This window comes from Lissotriton vulgaris, chromosome 2_1 (assembly GCF_964263255.1).
Source record: "Lissotriton vulgaris chromosome 2_1, aLisVul1.2, whole genome shotgun sequence".
Taxonomy (NCBI): Eukaryota; Metazoa; Chordata; class Amphibia; order Caudata; family Salamandridae; genus Lissotriton; species Lissotriton vulgaris.
This window is the reverse complement of record NC_141687.1, coordinates 1,674,259,970-1,674,280,097: the sequence shown is the minus strand read 5'-3', so window position 1 is coordinate 1,674,280,097 and position 20,128 is coordinate 1,674,259,970. Positions and strand designations below refer to the sequence as shown.

The window sequence follows — 20,128 nt, the reverse complement described above, 5'->3', positions numbered from 1 at the left end:
CAAATGACATCAGTCCCTGCTATTCTTAAGGGCAGTGCTTGCCAGCGAGCAACAATGAAATCAAAGTCAGCCCCTTCGTGGCACAACGGCAGTCCTCACCAAGGTGATGGCCACTCCCATACAGTCTGCTTTTGCGAAAGCTCCCGGGCAATCAAAAGCCTCCAGCAGTTATGCGGTGCCGCAACAAGTAATGAACAACCCTCCCCAACTCCCCACCCCCCCCCCCTTTAGTGGTGGCGCCCACACACACATAGTCTCAATCCCTCAATCATGCAGTCAAGTTAAATCTGGAAAAGGTGAAGGGCGCGCAGAGCAGACGGGCATACCGCTGAGGGCAAGCCCCTCGACAGAAAGCGAACCAAGGGGCCCCACCGAAACATAAAGTTCCTAAAGTTGCCCAGGAAGATGTCCGCCATTCTCTCCATGCTCAATAATCTCCACTGTCTTGCGCGCCACAGTGATAGAGCTGGGGCCGATGGTTTCTTCCAGGCTGTGGCCAGCGTAAGTTTAGCCGCTCCAAGGCAGAGCCACATTATATGTTTATCCGCCTTTGTTTGGTGTTCTAACAGCGGATCTCGAAGGCCCAGGATGACATAGGACAAAGAATCCGGGACGGGATATCCTAATATGTCCTTGATATGGGACAAGATTTCGGCCCAAAACGGCCGGATGATAGGGCAGTCCCACCAGATGTGGCGGAAGTCTCCCAACAGTCCACAGCCCCTCCAACACCGGTCCGAAGACGCTGGGAATATGCAAAGTCAAAGTCAAAAAGATTATTTATTTGTGTTGGTACTCAACCGAGGACCACAAATATAACAAGAGATAAAAAAATGAACTTTGCATAAGATAAGACATCAATAATTAGTATAAAACTAACATGGATTTAAAAAATTTGTACACATTATAACATACAAATTCGTTCGGGGGATTTATGGCCGTTGTTAAAATTTCTTTTTCCTTTGTTAGCCTACAGGATCTGTATATCGGTGAAATATACTGAGCGCGAGCTGCTACCACCTTAGAGTTAGGGCAAATGAACAGTAAGTGCTCCACAGTCTGCTCACCCCCTTGACATAACAGACATAAGTTGGAGTGATCTCCAGGTAACCATTTTGTTTTATAAGCTTGTACAGGTAAAATCCCAGCTCGATACATGAAAATTACCCTCCTTGCACTATGAGAAAGACAAAAAGAGATATATGGCTGTATATGTTTATACTCTATAAGTTTAGTGAATGGCTTGAATATTTTTAGCCTATGGCTGTGAGCGTAGTCCAAATCATAACTTAACCTGGGTGTAAAACATTTGAGAAAGAGTTTTAGTTGTGTCACGGACCAAGTCTGCAAGATTTCTGTAGAGATTTCAGCCATTTGGAACGCCGCAGACATGTTCACTAAGAAAGTTTGTTTAACTACATCTGTGCCGAAAGTCTCTTTTTGTAGCAGGAATCTAAGAGTTCCCTCCGTAGCATGAAGGAGATGGTAGGCCCATCTAATAATGTTTGCCACGGCAGTGGCGAAAGCGCTAGTAATTCCGAATTCCAGCCGTAGGACCTGAACTGGAGTAGCTGTTGGGACCTTCATTATTTTTTTCAAGATTTTTCCCTCCTGACGGTCCATGAAGCCCCATTGTTGGATTGGAATATATTCTGTGGCATAAGACAGGACCGCTGGTATTTTAACTTTGTATATTTTTATTAGTGAGGAAAAGTGCCTGCTCCCCGTGGCGTTGTATAGTCTCGATAGTGCTCCTGCATGTAAGTCAGATTTTTTCGTTAACTTTTCGATATGCTTTGTATTTGTTAGATTCTTGGAAAGAATCCTGCCGAGGTAAATATATTCTTTCTCTTCATCGACCTTTTCATCACCTAGCCTCCAATTATATTTGACACTTTTCTTCCTCCCAGAAAAGGCTACAACTTTGGTTTTTCTTGCGTTCGGGATTAAAAAATTGTCATTTGAATACTTGAACAGAATATCCAGAGATTTTTGCAGACCATATGGTGTAAGATCGAATAGGACTATATCGTCCGCATAGAGCAACAAATGAACTCTTTGTTGGTTAATTTTTGGGGGCAGGCTTGAGCCCTTTTGTAGTTGACTTGGCAAATCGTTGAGATATAACGAAAACAACATGGGAGCTAGTAGACAACCCTGTTTAAGGCCGTTTTCGGTGTATATTATTTTCGTTAGTCCTTTTTGGCCCCCCATTTGGACACGACACCATGTAGTTGTGTGGAGACTTATTATTGCCTGTAGCAGGTGATCATTGATTCCCAAACTCCTCAATTTTTTCCACAGTGTGGGGCGATCCACTCGGTCGAATGCGGTCGAGTAATCTATGAAAGCCATGTAGACCGTCTGTTTTCTTCGTGTGACGTATTTGTCCAGAAAAAACTGGATAATTGCAATGTTGTCCGTAACAGAATGTTTGGGTCTGAAGCCTGCCTGGAACATGGGTATCAAACCCATCGAGAATGCCCAGTTTTTTAATTGCAATAGTACCTCTGCTGCGAAGATTTTCCCGGTAGCGTCCATCAGGGCTATTTGGCGGTAGTTACCTGCTACCGATTTGCAACCTTTTTTGTGAATAGGGATCATAGTGCTCCCTTGCCATGACTTGGGAACCTGACCAGTGGAGAATACCGCTGGGAATATGCGATGCAGTTTTGATGGGTAGAGGTACCAATCAAGCATGGTTTTAAGATGGGCTTCTCGCAGGTCCACCGAGTGATTGTGAGCTACGATATAGCCCTCCACTCGTCCCCGGTTATGTCTCGGCCCAGGAGGGTTTCCCAGTGGTCCATGTAACGTGGACGTGGGGAGACCACAGTAGTCAGTAAGAGTTTATACAGAAAGGAAATCGTCCCCTTCATCGTGGAAGATCGGAGGATAAAGGTCTCAAAGAGCGAGAGTGGTCTGGTAGCCGCATCTCTCAGACCCGTCGAGGTCGCCCAGTGGATCAGTTGAGCATGACGGAAGCGTTCCGAAGGCGGGAGACCGTAGTCACGCATGCAGTTATGGAATGTGAGGGGTTCCGTTCCGTGGAATAAGTGCCTAAGGGCTCTACACCCCCCTTCTCGCCACAGCCGGAAGGGACCCTCCCGTAACGCCGGCGGAAAGGCCGGATTGAAATGTATGGGAGTGAATGGGGAGGGAAATGTTGTCCACCGCTCATCTCCCGTGATCATGTCCCACACCTTCAGGACGGTGCTAGTGGGCGTGCTGGTGTAAGCGTTCCTAGGCCTGTCCGACCTGGGCTTCCAGGCGAGGTCCCAAATCGATCTCCTGGCCACACTCCTATCCATGTGCAGCCAGTGTTTCTCAGAAAGCTGCTGCGACCATTCCACCAACACTCGCAGTTGAGCAGCTTTGTAGTACAGGTGCATGTCAGGGAGTCCCACACCACCCTCCTCCCGTGGGCGCCGCAGAGTTGCGAAGGAGAAGCGCGCCCGGCTTCCCTGCCAGATGTATTTCAGCAGTAAAGTCTTAGGGCCCCGGAAGAAGTCCAGCTCCATAGTGATGGGGAGGGCCTGGAAAAGATACAAAAACCTAGGAAGGAGGACCATCTTGATGGTATGGATCCTACCAAGCCACAAGATATATTTCGGCTTCCACCGGTCTAGTTCCCTGCGCACCGCCGCCAACATCGGCGGGAAGTTCGCTGTGAATAGGGAGCTTATAGAAGGAGTCAGATGGACTCCCAGATATAACAAGGAGGCAGGCGCCCACGCGAGAGGCGGGAGTGGGCGCAGTCGCTCCAATTCTGCTGGAGGGAGGGTTAGGTTCAAGTTGTATGACTTATCAAAATTAACCTTAAATCCGGCCACCGTCTCATAGTCGGACAGCAGGGTTTGGATATGTGGTAAGGAATGAGCCGGCTCCCCCACCGACAGCAACACGTCATCTGCAAAGAGGGAGATTTTGTGCCGTTCACCCAAAAAGGGGAGTCCCTTTATCTGTTCCCGTTCGCGCACCGCAAGGGCCAAAGGTTCGATGCTCAAAGCAAAGAGGAGAGGGGAAAGGGGGCAGCCCTGCTTTGTGCCCCAGGAGTGCGAGAAGCTGGCGGACCGATGGCCATTAATCATTACTCTAGAACTAGGGCAGCTATAAGTTCGCCCGGATCATTGTGATAAATTGGTGCGAGAAGCAGAAGGCCTCCAAGGTGCGGAACATGAACCTCCAGTCAACCCGGTCAAAGGCTTTTTCCGCGTCCAACCCCACTAGCACTGCCGGGATACGGAACCGGGTGGCCTTTTCTATGAGATGTATGACCCTCCTCAAGTTGTCATGTGTCTGGCGGCCTTTAATAAACCCGGACTGATCCGGGTGAATGATGGCCGGCATTAAATCTTGGAGCCTGCTTGCTATGATAGTGGAATACAATTTAGCATCCACATTGACAAGTGCTATCGGGCGGTACGATGAACATTTGGAAGGATCTTTCTCCGGTTTGGTGATCACGGCCTCGGCCATGGTGCCCGTGGTCGTCCCAGTGACCGCCATTTCGTTGAAAAGGGTCACCAAGAAGTCGCATAGCTCTGCCGCAAAGGACTTGTAAAACAGGGCCGTGTAGCCATCAGGACCTGGCGCCTTGTGGAGCTTCAGATCTCTAATGGCGTCCAACACCTCCGATCTAGAGATTGGGGCGGCCAAGAGTTCGTTCCATTCCTTAGAAACTTGTGGGATGGGGAGATCCGCCAGGAAACGGTCCTGCGCTGCCTGATCTAGGGAATCGCCCTTATAGAGCGCCTCGTAGAATCGGCCAAAAATACCTGCCTTATCCACGTCCCTATGATGTAGTGAACCCTGTGAGTCCAGAATTCCACCAATATAATCTCTCTCCCTCTTGTCCCGTAGCTGCCGGGCTAAGTGCCTGCCCACCTTATTTCCCTGGGAATAGGAGACACGCCTAAGCCGCAGGAGGGTAAACTCTGCACGGTTGGTGTAGTGGGCCTTCAATTTACCCCGCACGGCCGTCAAGGGTCTAAGAGTTAGTCTGGACGGATTCGCTTTATGCTCCTGTTCTAAGGTTGCTAGTTCTGTCTCCAGGTCTTCCTGTTCCTTCCTCCTTAACCTATTGGGGTTAGCATTGAGGGCCAGGCATGTGCCCCACAGGGATGCCTTACACACATCCCACGTATTGAAAAGTGAGGTATCAGGTATCCGCCACTGGGTTGAGGGCCAAAAACTCCCCTATAGCTTTACGCAGTTCCTTACATGAGGTATCATCCCGGACAAGCGCCGGCGGGAAGTACCATTTCCTCACCCCGCCGCCCCCCCCTCCCATCGGAGAACAGTTCGTAGAGTTCCTCCAGGGCTGGGGATGGGGCACCCATGGGGGGGCCCCATAGGCCACGGTACGGGTGTCTTCTCCAAAAGTACAATGAAACCCACGGTACCTGGTGTCACGTGCCCCTCCGGCACCAACCAGCTGGCGGCTCAAAATCAAGCGGCACCGGAGCTCTGCTGGGAAGATGCCAAAGTCTCAGAGGCCACCGAAGCCACTGCATTCCCTCTCTCTTGTAGACTAGCCTTACGGTCAGGTCGCCCACGGTTCGTGTCCGGGCCCACCCTCTGCCATGAGGAAGAACGCCTGCGCCTTCGCGGCGGTGAACTGCCAGCCTCCTGTGAGGGAGTCACATCGTCCAGACCCAACAAATCCTTCGCCACCTGGAGAGATCGAATCTGCGCCAGTCTGTTTTCCCACCTAAAGATAATGCGGAAAGGATAACCCCACGAGTAGGAGATGTTGCGTTCCCGGAGGAAGGTGGTCACCGGGCGGAACTGCCGCCTCTTCTGGAGGGTCGATGCTGCTAAATCCTGGTACAGCTGTGGACGATGCTCTCTGAATTGCAATGAAGTGTTGGTCCGCACCTTCCGTAGGATATGCTCTTTTAGCTGGAAATCGTGTACACAGACCAGGATGTCCGGGGGCGGCTCCCCACCCCTCCTAGGGAGACCAACCCTGTGTACTCTGTCCATCCTGATTTCTTGAACATCATCATCGCCCAGAACCTGTAAGAAAAGAGCCTGGACATAACCCCGCAGGTCACCTGCTTCTCCATCTCACGGCACCGCCCGAATGCGGATGTTGTTCCGGCGGGAACGGTTCTCCAGATCCTCCGTATGGGACTGGAGGTCCAAGTTCTGCTCCGTGAGCCTAATGCTATCTTGCTGTAGCTGGTGGACATCATTTGCTACGCTTAGGTCGGGGTCCTCGAAGGTGGCCACCCTCTCCCCAATGCCGTCCACGTCTCTCCGCACTTCACGAAGGTCCGATGCTAGTTGGGCGCGGAGTTCCGAGATGTCCTCCTTAATGGAGGCAAAGAGTTCCGTCATAAAGGCCTTGGTTGCAGGGGCCTCATTGTCCGATTTCTTGGGCGAGACGCTGGGTCCAGGGGGTGGCGGTTGTTGAGAATTCTTTGCTGCACCATCTTTCCCAGGCTTCCCCTTGCGCAGCGTGGAAGACATCTCTGCACCCCAGGGTAGGGCAGCAGTCCCTCCTCCGGCAGTCACAAGGTCCCCGCCGCACCAGTGCCGGTAAGCAGTCTCCGCAATGATCCCCCTGCGGTCCGGGCCCCCCAACAGCCAGGCCCCACTCCGTCCTGTAGGTGACCGTTGTTGGTACTCCGCCTCCGGGGGGTCGCGTAGTCTATTCTCCTGCTAGTGTCCCATGGTCCTGGAACCCCCCGGAATCACAGCCCAGGCTTAAGTCCGGCCTGGCCCCGGCCAGTCGTCGCAGTGCAGCGCACGTTTCCCCTCTACCAAACCGCCGAGCTCTCTAGCCGGGCCTCCAAGGAAGGGCCCCCTCCACGACGGACCCGCACCACAGGCGCACAGGCGCGGTGCAAGCAGGAGAACGTCCAGGCCTCTCCAGGGGTCCCCCCAGGCGCCTGGATCTCAGGGGGCCGCACTTCGGCAGGGGCTCCCCAACCTCCTGATCTCTTCTGGGGCTTAGTGGGGAAGATAGCGTCGCTGCCAGGGCCCCCTCCTGCAGCTGGTCCCCCTCTGCTGCGCCTACACCCCCAGCGCGGTGCACAGCTACGCTCCTCCGGTGCCCGGAGCAGCTCCTCCGGTTGTTGGGGGGCAGGCGCAAGTACAAAGTCCAGGAGTCCCCTCTGCTGCGGCCCCTCCTCAGTGCCTCGCGCTCCCGTCTGCTATGCCCGGAGCCCGAGCCCGTCAAGCTGCCAGGGCCAGGGAGCACAAACCACAGTCCGCAGGAGCTCCGGAGCCCTCTGAAAAGGCCCCCTCCGCGGTCAGAGCGGTCCGCCGGCTCCGCTGCTCCGCCTCGGGGTTCAATACAGTGGGAGAAGCAGGTGGGAAGAACTCGGCCAGGCCGCTCCGTCCAGCCAGTCGAAGCGGGGGTGGGGGGAGGGGAAGCAGCGAGGCCGCCGCGTTCACCAGAGTCTGCCGATCCTCCCCGCCAGCGCTCTCCTGCCTATTGCCGCTCACCGGTGGGAAGCAGGGCCTCTGCACAACGTAGCGGGGGACAGGAGTGTCGCCCCCGTCTCTCCGATGCCCGCTCCGCGCAGCCGCGGACCGGAAGTTCGGCTCTCTCCACTACTCCAGGCCGGGGATTGTAAGGCCGCAGTCCGCCGCCGCCTCCAGGTCCACCCGCGGGCCTCTGCTGGCTGCACTCGTGGCTCCGGACCGGACTCCTCAGCACCAGGGGTCACAGCAGCTCCCGAATGGCCGAGAAGCAGGCCGCTTTCGAAGCTGAAACAAAGCTGAGCTGGGCTTGGCGCCGGAGGGACCTGAAAAGACTTCTCACTCCGTCGCCATCTTGGCCACGCCCCGAATTTTTTTTTTTTTAAATAAGGTAAGCCCCTTTACCACCAACCTCTATGGCAGTTCTAAAATGGTACTTCTATGATATTCCGAGTTCAAGCTTCATAATCTATGAAAGATCCAAATACCAGAGAAGGACTACAGTTACTTACCTGTAACTGGTTCTCCCACATTGGTATCCTTCATAGATTCATGTGCAACCCACTTCCCCTTGTCATGAGGCTTAAAGTCATAATGCTAATGTATGTATGCTGTAAGAAATATGACAATTGAAAGCCTCAGGCAAGGGAACAGCTGGGTGAGGTGGTTTCTGATTGGATGGAGCTTTGGGTCATGTATAATGAAGTTGATAGGAAGGAAACGTTTAGATACAAAGCATTGTAAATTGGTGAAGGGGTACATTGAGGTGTTGACTTTGTTGCCAAGGGTTCACAGTCTGACGACTGGGATGAATTTAAGAATGCAAATCTATTAAAGATGCCAATGTTGGAGAAGCAGAGTTATAGGTATGTAACTTTATTCTTTTCTGACTTCACATGGGTGCAAATTTCTGATGTTTTGGAGTTCGATAATGCTTGGAACCTAGCAATAGTCACAAGTTTCAACGTCCTACACCTAGAAAACCTGGGTATTGCATTTTCTCATGCCATATGCATGCATACCTATATATTCAAATGTCACATGCACTTCCTCAGGGACTTTTCCCCTTTCATTAGGGAAAATAGTTCCCTGTAGAACAACCCCCTTTCCTTGTCACCCAAACATTATTTGATTGGTTAGTAAAGTAGGGTGCCCTTTCCTTCCCAGGAGTAAATCTTTGACCTTTTCGAGATGGGAAAGGTGGAAGAGGTAAGTTTGTTTTCCCACAATTATTGAAGTATGTGGTTGTTAATAAATCTCCAGTGCATTCTCGCTTTATAATGTTCACTTCCCACCCCCGCTCCTAGATTTACTTACTTGAAGCTCTTTATGTAAATCCTTTTCTGAGTGCCGAACACCTCTTGATAATAGCAGTTCTTTTGCACTTGTTAACAAAAAAAATGCCTATTTGCGCATGCATGTTAGAATTCTTTTACTTTAGTAGTCTCCACAAGTTACTTGCACTTTTTTTTTTTATTAAATGTTTTCTGTGGGTCTCCCCCAAACTGAGACCAGTGACCAGCTCTAATGACTCATTGCTTACCGGTGGTTCACATTTATGATTCAAGCTTGTAAGGCGGTGTCTCCTTATCAGTTTGCAGGAGAAGTTGGATGGGTGTTTGGCGAAAGGAGAGGGAGCACAACAACCTACACTTGTTAATGAGGACCTAAAGCAGGAGTGCCAAGCTTTGAAGAGAGAACAGGAGTACCTCAAGAAGGTAAACTGCGAAAATTGCTTATTCAGGCCTCAAAACCCTAAAAGCATTACTAGACCTGCACGTCTAGGGACCTAAATAATCTACTTGACCTAATTATAATGCTCTTGACCCATAAAGTGGCTTCAAATTATGTGATCCTCTGTAAGTTTTTTAATTTACTGAGATGCCATTTTCTTGTTGATCACATATGAGAGCACCTTCAAATACACAAGTTCAGCACGCCTGCTGTACAGAAAACTTTTTTGTTTTATTTAATAAACTAAACATTAGCTCCATATAGAATACAAATGTAGCTACATATAGGATACATGTGACAGCGGACTTGGCTCGTAGTTCATTAACTGCATTGTCATCAGCGGGGGCAGGAATGTTAAACAAATAATGTTTCAAAACTATCACTTTTAATAAATACATAACTAAAGCATTAAGTAGCAGCACACTGTAATTTGCAATCTGCACATTTTACATTGACATGGCCACAGAATTTGTCACTTTCATGAGGTTTTAAAACTATATAGTACACAATGTTTGGAAATCGTTTCTGCAAATATTTTTCATTTGCACATCACCAAATAAAGTGTTATGATTTGTTTTGCTCCTTTTAAAATCTTTGCTTGCATCACACGTCTGAATTACAAAAAAAGTTTTAATAATTACTGAAATATGTTGAAACACTTGTACTATTCATTTACAAGCTGTTTACATGTTGTGTTGGAGAAAACAGACGTTTTACATCCTATTTTTTTTTTTGGGGCAGCTCACTTGACTAAAAGCACGAACTGTAATAAGAGAAAGAAAAGGAAAACCATTTTCCAGGAACATATAAGCAACAATTAGTAGAAAAACAAACTGGCATTTGGTCTGTCATTGAGCAGTGGTAAATGTGTCAATATAAAAACAAGATTTAAAGGCTTCTCATATGCTCATTCACTTTCTGAATGAACAGAGTACCCGTTTCTTCCAGCTTAGGTTTACTCACCTGCACGGACGAGTAAGTGCTAAAAATAGCTCGACCTGATAAAATCTCACTCGCAATTGCGAGTGCGTGGATTTTTCGAGGCCTGTTATTGACCTTCAGAATACCCTACACACACACACTCACACATGTATCTCCCATCCCTCACATTCCTTTACTGGAAGCTCTCACTGCTGCCGTACATTCATACTCCGATGTACTTTCTCACTGCTCCCCTGCATTGCTATACATTCCCCCAGCCAGTCTTCTTGCTGCCTCTAAACTTCTGACCCAATCAAGTTTTGCAACTGTCCCTGTACTGTATATTCAACCCTTGTACATTCTTGTTCTACATATTCTCCATATATTCTACAGTATGTATTCTCGCAGACCCTCTCCACCACTTCCATTAGATGACGCTCAATGCGGCCGACGCCACCGCTGAGGTCAAATTCCAGTGTCCTATTCTGCGGGCATGCTTGCCTTCGTATTTCTGCCTTTAAGCCAGAAGTTCAACAGCATCTGATTAACCTGCTGTTTAATGGGAAACACCTTCAGCACATAAGTTCATCAAATACCGGAAAAGATCAAAATAACACAGCAAGTGGCTGTACTTCCTGTACTTTTTTTTTTTTTAAATCAGTTTATTAAAGAAAGCAAACCTGGCAGCAAGACAGACATTAAGTACATCCTGGGCAATTATGGCAGTACAAATTTTACTTGTGAGCGTCTATTACATAGCGTACAAAATCCTTATATCAAGGTGAAATCTGTCACATACTCATGCATTACAGTATGTATTTTCCCCGATCCTCCGACACAGAACTGATTAATAAACAATTAAAGACCCCTGTATAATACCCAGCTTTCCCATATCTTGTCCCACTTCTTGGGGGAACCCCTTCCATGTTACACCACCTTCTCAGCAGTACAGCACCAGTCCAGATCGTCCTGCCATTTAAGCACGCTCGCTGGTTGGCTCGCGCCCCACTCCTTCTCTGTTGCGTTTAGCCACTATACTAGCTATCAGTCATATTTTAGAATATTTCGGCCATCTTATCTCGCCTGTCGCACAAAGGATTTGCCACTTTGCTTCACATGGAACTTCTTGTTCGGTGACTTCCCACATGACGTGTATGGCGTCCTTCCAAAACTTTTATATCGCAGAGCAGGACCACATGATATTAAAGAACGCACCCGCCTCCCCACATCCCGTGCACATCAGTCAGAATCCCTGCGTGCAATCCGGTGCAATAGCACCGTAGAGGTGTATGATCTGTGTAGTATGCGCAATTGTATTAAACGAAATCTCGCCCTTATCGCCAACTCTCTTGGACTCTGTATTGCCTCTGTCCAGTCGTCATCTGCCAACGTCTCTTGTCCAGAGCCAACAAGGGGTCTGGCGAGTTGTTCATTATCTTTTTGTATATCAATGAATCCGCTTACTCAAGCATGGGGTCCATGAGTAGTCTATCCTCTAGATGAGAATATTCTACAATTTGGTCCCCATCTTTACATGCTTCTGTAATGCATGTTGTAGCTGCAGATACCGTAAGAATTACTTATCTGACTTCTGATACTCCATTTTTAGATCCTCAAACCTTATCAGTCTATACCCCCTCTCCAGACATCTCCCAAGAGCTCAATCCCTATGGTTTGCCAGATCTAAAATCCTTTTAGTTGACCCACTTCCTTTAGGTGTTTACTGACCCATAGGGGCGTTCGTTCAGATATCTTATCCTTCCAACCCTGAAATGTAGTATCATCCCTCCAGATCTGTACCGTCACCTTGGTATGTGTGGGTAGGCCATCAATCACTCGATGTCCATATGTTATGTTATGTTATAAAATATTTTATTACGCGCTCTGCTACTACAAAGTATCCTGGCTAGGTAGCTGCCCTCTCACATACCTTGCCAATCGATTCTGTAATCCGGTTCTTCTCTTCTCGTGAACACCCACTCATTTATGGTCATCAATTGCACTGCCCGATAATACTTTTTAATGTCGGGAATTGCCAACCCCCCTTCGTAGACACTGCACTGCAACTTGTGCACGGAACTTCCTGTATTTCTTAATCCCAAAGAAAGAAGGGTCCCGGAGGCCCATTCTAGACCTTCAACCCCTCAATAAGTACATCTTGTCTTAGCATTTGCACATGGCTTAACTCCCAGATGTCCTATCACTACTGCGGCATGATGACTTCATGACTGCTCTTGACTTGAAAGGTGCATATTTCCACTTCCCAATCCACCCCGCACATTGCTGCTGCCCCAGATTTGTGGTAAGTGGACAGCAATTTCAATTCAAAGTTCTGCCCTTCGGTGTTACCATTGTGCCCAGGGTTTTCACCAAATGCCTAGAAGGGGGGCCTCTACGGTGACCGATGTCACCGTAGAGGCCCCCATCCCCATGACCCGGACAGACCATCTATTGGTGATTATGACCGTGCCCATTGGGGGCGCTCCTAATATAAGACCCGCCCAGCAAGTGCTGAAACGGCCCTGGAGGAAGCTCCGCCTCGAAGACTTTCACGCACTCCTCATAGCTGACCCCCCTAAAACCAGTGAGGACCCTGACCAGGGCTGTGAGGGTTTCTGTAACTGGATAAATCAGGCCCTCGATGCACTGATACCGGCTAAATGGATTAGGGCGCGCTCACAGGAATCCAGTCCCTTGTATAATGAAGAGCTCATCTCTCTTAAGAAAGAGTGTAAAATAGCCGAGCGCAAATGGAGAATAGATTATGATCCTACACTCAAAGCTCTCTCGTCCAGGCACAAAAAAGTTATCATCGTAACATCTGCAGGACCCGAGCTACTTACTACGCGACAAAGATTAGCAAAAGCCAGAACGCCTCTAAAACCATCTTCAAAATATTAAAAGAGCACACTGCGAGAACCTGGCGTCTATTTTTCATGGATAAAATTCACAAAATATACAATGCCTTCCCAATCGCACCACACCTCAACCCCTCAGTCACTATGACCATGCCCAAACTTACCAACATACCTGCTCTCAGTCAAGATGAATTTCTTAAACTCTGCAATACAATCAAGTCAGGCTCACCTGCAGACCCTCTAAAACCAGCACAATTTAGAGAAGCTGACTGGACAGTACTTGGCCGGCTCCGAGACATTATAAACTCGTCCTTCTCCACTGCCAATATTCCATCCAGATGGAAGCAGGCCTGGGTCTCCCCATCATAAAAAAACCTACGTTACACCCAAATTTGCCCAAAAATTTCAGACCTATTTTACTGCTCCCTTGGCCAGCCAAAGTGGCGGAGTCCCATGTCCCCACCATCCTGACCAATTACCTGGTGTCTAATTCCACTCTAGACAGGTCCCAACATGGCTTCCGTGCTGGACACAGCACCGAAACGGCCCTACTCAGTGTGACGGAACATCTCCGGACCACATTGGACTCCGGCGAGATGGCAGCACTGATTCTTTTAGATCTCAGTGCTGCCTTCGATACGGTCTCACACGAGGTGCTGTTGTTCAGGCTTGAGGAGGCAGGAATATCGGGACAGGCCCTCAATTGGCTTAAGGCATTCTTATCGGGGAGATCTTTCCGGGTCTCCACCCGCCCCATTAGACAAGGAGTGCCCCAGGGTTCTGCACTCAGCCCCACGTTGTTTAATATTTATGTCCAACTGCTGGTGGAGGTAGCCAGGAAACGTGGGCTGTCTCTAGTATCCTATGCTGACGACACCCAGCTAGTGGTAACATTGAAGGATGAGGGCGGATTGAGCGGGCAGAATTTCAAACAGAGCCTCATCGACATTACTAGCTGGATGACGTCAAACTACCTTCAGCTTAACGCCGGCAAGACGGAGGTCTTGTTGGTGGGTAAAGAGACAGCGGCCTGGGGTAGCAAATGGTGGCCTGAGTCACTTGGCCAACTGCCCGACCCTAAAAGTCATGTGAAAAACCTTGGAGTATGGATGGATTCCGCCCTTAACTTCACCCATCAGACGAAAAAAGTTGCTGCCACATGCTTTGGGATCCTGCGGAACTTTAAGCCGATCTTAAAGTTTTTTGACCCCCAGACAGGTCAGCTCGTGGTACAATCAGCCATCCTTTCACGGCTGGACTACGCAAGCTCCCTACTGTTAGGGGTAAACGTAGCGGAGAAAGTAAGACTGCAACGAGTCCAGAATGCTGCAGTAATAGCATTAACAGGTCTCCCCCGACATCAGTCAGTGGCAAATACTTTAACTAAACTCCACTGGCTCCCGGTGGAGAAGAGGATCCACTTCAAGATCCTATGTCTCGCATACAAAATATTAAAAATGGCCTCCCCACCTATGCTAAGTCCACTTCTTACAGAATGCGTGCCCTGACGTACTTTGCGCTCGGAAGGTCCGAACTTGGCAGTCGTCCCCCGTATTAAGCTAGCCCGGATGGGTGGACGCTCCTTCCGGTATCTTGCTGCTAAGCTCTGGAATGCTCTGCCTTCCCAGATTTGGGGACTGAACGATCTTCTGTCTTTTAGAAAGGCCATAAAAACCCACCTCTTCTGCTAAACAATGTTATGTAAAATGTAAATTTCTTCTGCAGCTGTCCTCCCTCCTTCTCTGGTAGAAAGTGCTGGGACGCCCCTTTGCTGGGGCAGCCGAGCGCTATATAAAACCATATAACACAACATAACAAGGGGTTGACACTCCTCTACAGAGAAGTGGCGTCCAAGTCTTCCAGTACTTCAATGACGGGCTGATAAAGATTGAAAGCAAGAGGCAATGTCTAGCTCACACACAGCTTACCTCTGATCTTCTTCATGATCTGGACTTCACCATCAACTTGGGCAAATCCTAATTACAGATGATTACTATTATTACATGACATTATTATTATTTCTGCAGATTATTATTATTACAGATCCCAATTACAGATTATCCATTTCAAATGCAACCTGTCCTGGAGACAATACTAAATTCAGTCGCTCAAAGTTTACCCCAGACCTGCTCGATCCCATGCTTTTCTGTCCAAACTGCTTCTTTTTCAGCCTGATCGTCGGCTAACTATAATCCCAGTGATGCACCAACTCTGCATGATGGCTTCCTGGATCCGCATTATTCTCCACCTCAGATTACACATTCGTTTGCTCCAAGATTGCCTCGCAGCACAATTGTCAAAAGCAGAGGGTCTATGGGAAGATCTAGTGATGAGAAAGGCCAGCACCCATCGCTCTCTGCAGTGGTGTAACCGCTACTGTTTGTTGCAGGGCAAGCCTTTCCGAGACCCAGGTCCTCAAGTGGCCATCACCATGGATGCCTCTCTCATAGGCTGGTGGGCACTTCTACAAGACTTCACTGTTCAGGGTTTGTGGACTCTGCTCCAACAGACTCTTCACATAAACTAATTGGAATTGTTGGCAGCTCAATTGGCTCTCAAGGCTTTTTTTCTGACACGTTCATCACAAAACAGTCCTAAACAGACAACATGACTGCATTGTACCAGCTACAGAAACAGGCTGACCTGCACTCCTCCCGGCTGTCTAAGTTGGTGGAGGGCATTTGATGCTGTGCGATCTACCACAAAACTCCTAGTGCAGTACCTTCTTGGAGCGACAATAACTTTAGGGACCTGCTGAGCAGGATGCAGCAACAACCCTATGAGTGGGAATTCCACCCAAACATCCTGCTCCCCTATTTTCGGCACTAAGGGGCTTTCCTGAACTAAATCTGTCTGCAACAAGCAAATGCCAAAGCTTTGCCTCCAGGTCCAACACTCACAAACCATGGGCAATACACTGTGGATGAGTTGGTCAGTGATATTTGCCTACGCTTTTCTGCCTCTTCCAATCAATCAATAAATTTATAGAGCGCGCTACTCACCCGTGAGGGTCATAAGCCGCAGAGGGGAAGGGGGGTGCTGCTACTGCTCGAAAAGCCAGGTCTTGAGGAGTTTCTTGAAGGTGAGATGGTCCTGGGTCAGCTGTAGGTGGGTGGGTAGGGAGTTCCAAGTCTTGACAGCCAGGTAAGAGAATGATCTTCCTCTGGTGGTGGTTCTGCGAACCCATGGTACGCTGGCGAGGGCAAGGCTGGCGGAGCGGAGCTGGCGGGTTGGGGAGTGGAACGGGAGGCGGCTGTTGAGGTATTCGGGGCCTGTGTTGTGGAGCGCTTTGTGTGGGTGGGTGAGGAGCCTGAAGGTGAACCTTTTGCTGAAGGGAAGCCAGTGCAGTTCTCTCAGGTGGGCAAATATGTGGCTGTGGCGAGGGATGTCGAGGACGAGTCGTGCAGATGCGTTCTGTATGTGTTGGAGCCTTTTCTGGAGTTTGGCTGTGGTTCCTGCGCAGAGGGCATTCCCGTAGTCCAGACGGCTGATGACGAGGGCCTGGGTGACCGTCTTTCTGGTTTCGGTAGGGATCCACCGGAAGATCTTTCGGAGCACGCGTAGGGTGTTGAAGCATGAGGAGGAGATGGCGTGGACTTGCTTGGTCATCGGGAGGGAAGAGTCTAGGGTGAATCCCAGGTTGCGTGCGTGGTTCGTGGGTGTCGGTGCGGTGCCACAATGCTGTGGGCCACCAGGAATCGTCCCAGGCGCATGGGGATGGTCCGAGGATGAGGACCTCCGTCTTGTCTGAGTTCAGCTTGAGACGACTGAGTTTCATCCATTCCGTGACTTTTTTCATTCCTTCCTGGAGGTTGGATTTGGCGGTGGCTGGGTCTTTGCTGAGGGAGAGTATCAGTTGGGTGTCTTCGGCGTATGAGATGAGGTTGAGGTTGTGCTTGCGTGTGATGGCGGCGAGGGGGCTCATGTAGATATTGAAGAGGGTTGGGCTCAGCGAAGAGCCTTGGGGTATGCCGCAGATGATCTCGGTGACCGCTGAGCGGAAGGGAGGAAGGTGGACTCTGCGTTCTGTTGGAGAGGAATGAGGTGATCCAGTCCAGGGCATTACCTTGGATCCCTGTGTTGTGGAGGCAGGTTATTAGGGTGTGATGGCAGACTGTATCAAAGGCGGCTGAGAGGTCTAGGAGGATGACAGCGGTTGTTTCCCCGTTGTCAAGCAGGGTCCTGATGTAGTCGGTGGCTGCGATGAGGGCGGTCTTGGTGCTATGTGCTGTGGTTGGCTCAAAATCCGGACTGGGATGGGTCGAGGCAGCCATTTGCCTCAAGGAACGCTGTCAGCTGTTTATTGACGTTCTTCTCGAAGATTTTAGCAGGGAAGGGAAGGAGAGAGATGGGGCAGAAGTTCTTGAGGTCTTTAGGGTCCGCCGTAGGTTTCTTCAGTATGGGGTTGATCTCAGCGTTCTTCCAGCTCTCTGGGAAGGTGGCGGACGTGAGGGAGTTGTTTATGATGTTCCGGATGTGGGGTGCGATAATAGTCAGCTTTGTTGCAGATGTGGTGAGGGCATGGGTCGGAGAGAGCCGGAGTGGATGGTGTTCATAACGTTGGTGGTGCCTTCAGTGCTGATGGGAGTCCAGTTGCTGAGGATGGTTGTCGTGGGCATTGGTTCTGTGGTTGAGGGCGGAGTCTGAGTGCCGAAGCTGTTGTGTATGTTGGCGATCTTGCGGTGAAAGAACGTGGCAAGGGAGTTGCAGAGGTCTTGCGACGGTGTGATGTCGTTGCTGTTGGCGCTGGGGTTGAAGAGCTCTTTAACGATGCTGAAGAGTTCCTTGCTGTTGTGTATGTTGTTGTCCAGCCGTTCTTTGAACGATGTCTTTTTGGTGGTGCGGATCAGCTGGTGGTGTTTGCGAGTGGCGTTTTTGAGGGCTGTTTGTTCGTGGCGCCAGGTTTTCTCAAGGGTTCGGCATGATTTCTTCGGTTCTTTGAGGTGGTTGGTGAACCATGTGGCTTTCTTGTTGCCAGGCTTGCCTGGAGGGTTCTTCAGTGGTGCAAGGGTGTCGGCGCAGTTGATCCATTGTGTGAGGTTGCGGGCTGCGTCGTTGGTGTCCGTGGTGTTAATTGGTGGGTACCTCCTGGGTACACTACCAGTACCAGTACCAGAACACTTTGAGTTAGCACGTCACCATGGACCATGCATTATTTAATTATAAATGTATGTCGGGGTTGCGTTTGTTCCACTTCTGATTCGAAGCACCTGATCATGACGTCATCAACTCTCAGGGCCCCCACCTCCCAGCCTCGCTTACAGGGCTGTCAATCAGGTAGCATGCGTGGTGCACACAGCCACAACCAATGATGGCCCTGTAACATTTTGGGCCAGCCCTCACGCCGTTACGCGCTGCGCGCTCACCGCCAGCCCCTCCCGTCGTGTCGAGGAGTGTGGAGAGAAGACCACCACTATTCTTCTTGCCGTTGGGTTGCCTGACTGGCCCTGCTGCAGCTGCCCTGTTACTGTCTCACTGCTGTGGGCTGTGGCTGGGCCGCGGGCGGCACTCTGCGCGACAGACACACGATAAAATAATTGATCATTCAGGTGAGAGAGACTCATTCAAATTTTCGAGTGTAAGGTGCCAGCATATGAAAAATGCAATATCTGCCCGTTCCACTGTTTCCTGGGCTTTATCAAAGAACACAAAGCTGCCACTTTGGAATTCTAGTTGAAGCCTGTTAGGACGGAGGGCTGACAACACCGAAGGTGAAGACTCATGGTAAAGAATATGCTCAGTGGGGCCCAGAGGCCTGATGACATTCAAAGCAAAACCCAGAGGAGCGCTGGCATGCGCTGCGTAGAGAAACCACGGGGGCGCTGTTTCTGTGGAGCAGTGGGTTTGGAAGGGTTTGGGCTGACAGTGGCCGCCTAATTTTTAGTTAGAATGAGCAGGACATTTCAAGTTGTGAGGTGCGATGGAATCCAGTCATTATGGCAGGCTCTCCCAGGCCCCGTCTTTGCTGGACACGCATCACGCAGACCCTTACGCCGTCACCGCTCAGTGATTCTCTTCAAACTGCCCCCGCACGCTGTTTAACTGGACTCCATCTGTCCACTGTTAGTGGCGTGGAGCAAAGGGGCCGTGGCGGATCTATCGATGTGCGACCTAATGAGATGTGAACACACTGCTAATGATGCAACGTGAGAAAGATTAAACACTGCGTTAATTGTTTTGTGATGGGGTTAAATAGTTCATAATTAAGGCTTTAGACAATAGGCTTCAAGGTATAGCATACATGATACACTAGGAATGCGGCTCCTCTGTGAAGTCAGCCAGGCCAGGCCTCCTTCTATCCATATGTCACCGACACTTGGCATGATCATAACATTGCAACACCTCAAGCTTCAAGACAACATTAGAGATAACTATGTATGAGCTGCTTGAATATTCATGTCTAGAATGAATTAATACCCTCAAGCTTATCTGAGTACCGTGAGTATCAGCTGGGTGTTCTTTACATCAGACCGGTGGAAGTGTATACTCCTAATGAGCTTCTTAACTAGCCCATTTCAAGGCATCTATCTGAATCACTCCCTCAGTGTGGCTTTCTCAGCGTCGTTGCTGATTTGGCTGGGGAAATGAGGCCAGAAAGCACAGGGTTCAATGATTAGCGCAGCACCTAATTGGATGACCCAAACCTTGGTTCCACTCAGTTGTAAACAATCATGGTTCATCCATCTCTCAGTGTCATTGAGACAGAAGCCAATGTGTTCCTATTGATCCTTAATCTATCCACCCTGATCATGAGCCTGCTTTTAAGGCTAAACCTTAAAATATGATGATTATATGTAAGGGAATTATGACTGTACTGGTTCATTTGAGGCTGTATGTAGGCATTTGAAGGTGTAACAGGGAGTTTGAGCCTGGTCCGTCATTTGAAGGCATGTCTTGGCTTATGGATGTGTGATGGTTGTGTCTGCGTGTTTGAGGCTGTGCTGTGCCTGGTATTTGAGACTGTACTTGAGAGTTCAGAGCTATTCTTTGCCACATTTTATAGACATAGACGCTGCACCTAGGTGCAGGGTGGTAATTATTTCCACTGACCTGTGATTGCTGCACCCATGCTATATCATAGTGCCCCCCTTGCATATCAAACACAACCATATTAAATACATGGTTTTGACTGTATTGTCATTACCTCACCTGTGACGTACAGAGATACTGGAGAGCTTAGC

General features: G+C 49.5%; 1 protein-coding gene across 1 annotated transcript in view; it reads left to right on the top strand.

Moving 5' to 3' along the window:
• CEP85 (centrosomal protein 85) overlaps nucleotides 1–20,128 on the top strand; it is a 413,787-nt gene that overhangs the window by 260,960 nt on the left and 132,699 nt on the right. Inside the window, exon 10 of the mRNA XM_086957634.1 lies at nucleotides 9,029–9,152. Within this exon, the coding sequence (XP_086813760.1) occupies nucleotides 9,029–9,152 (124 nt within the window). The remainder of the gene's footprint in view (nucleotides 1–9,028; nucleotides 9,153–20,128) is intronic.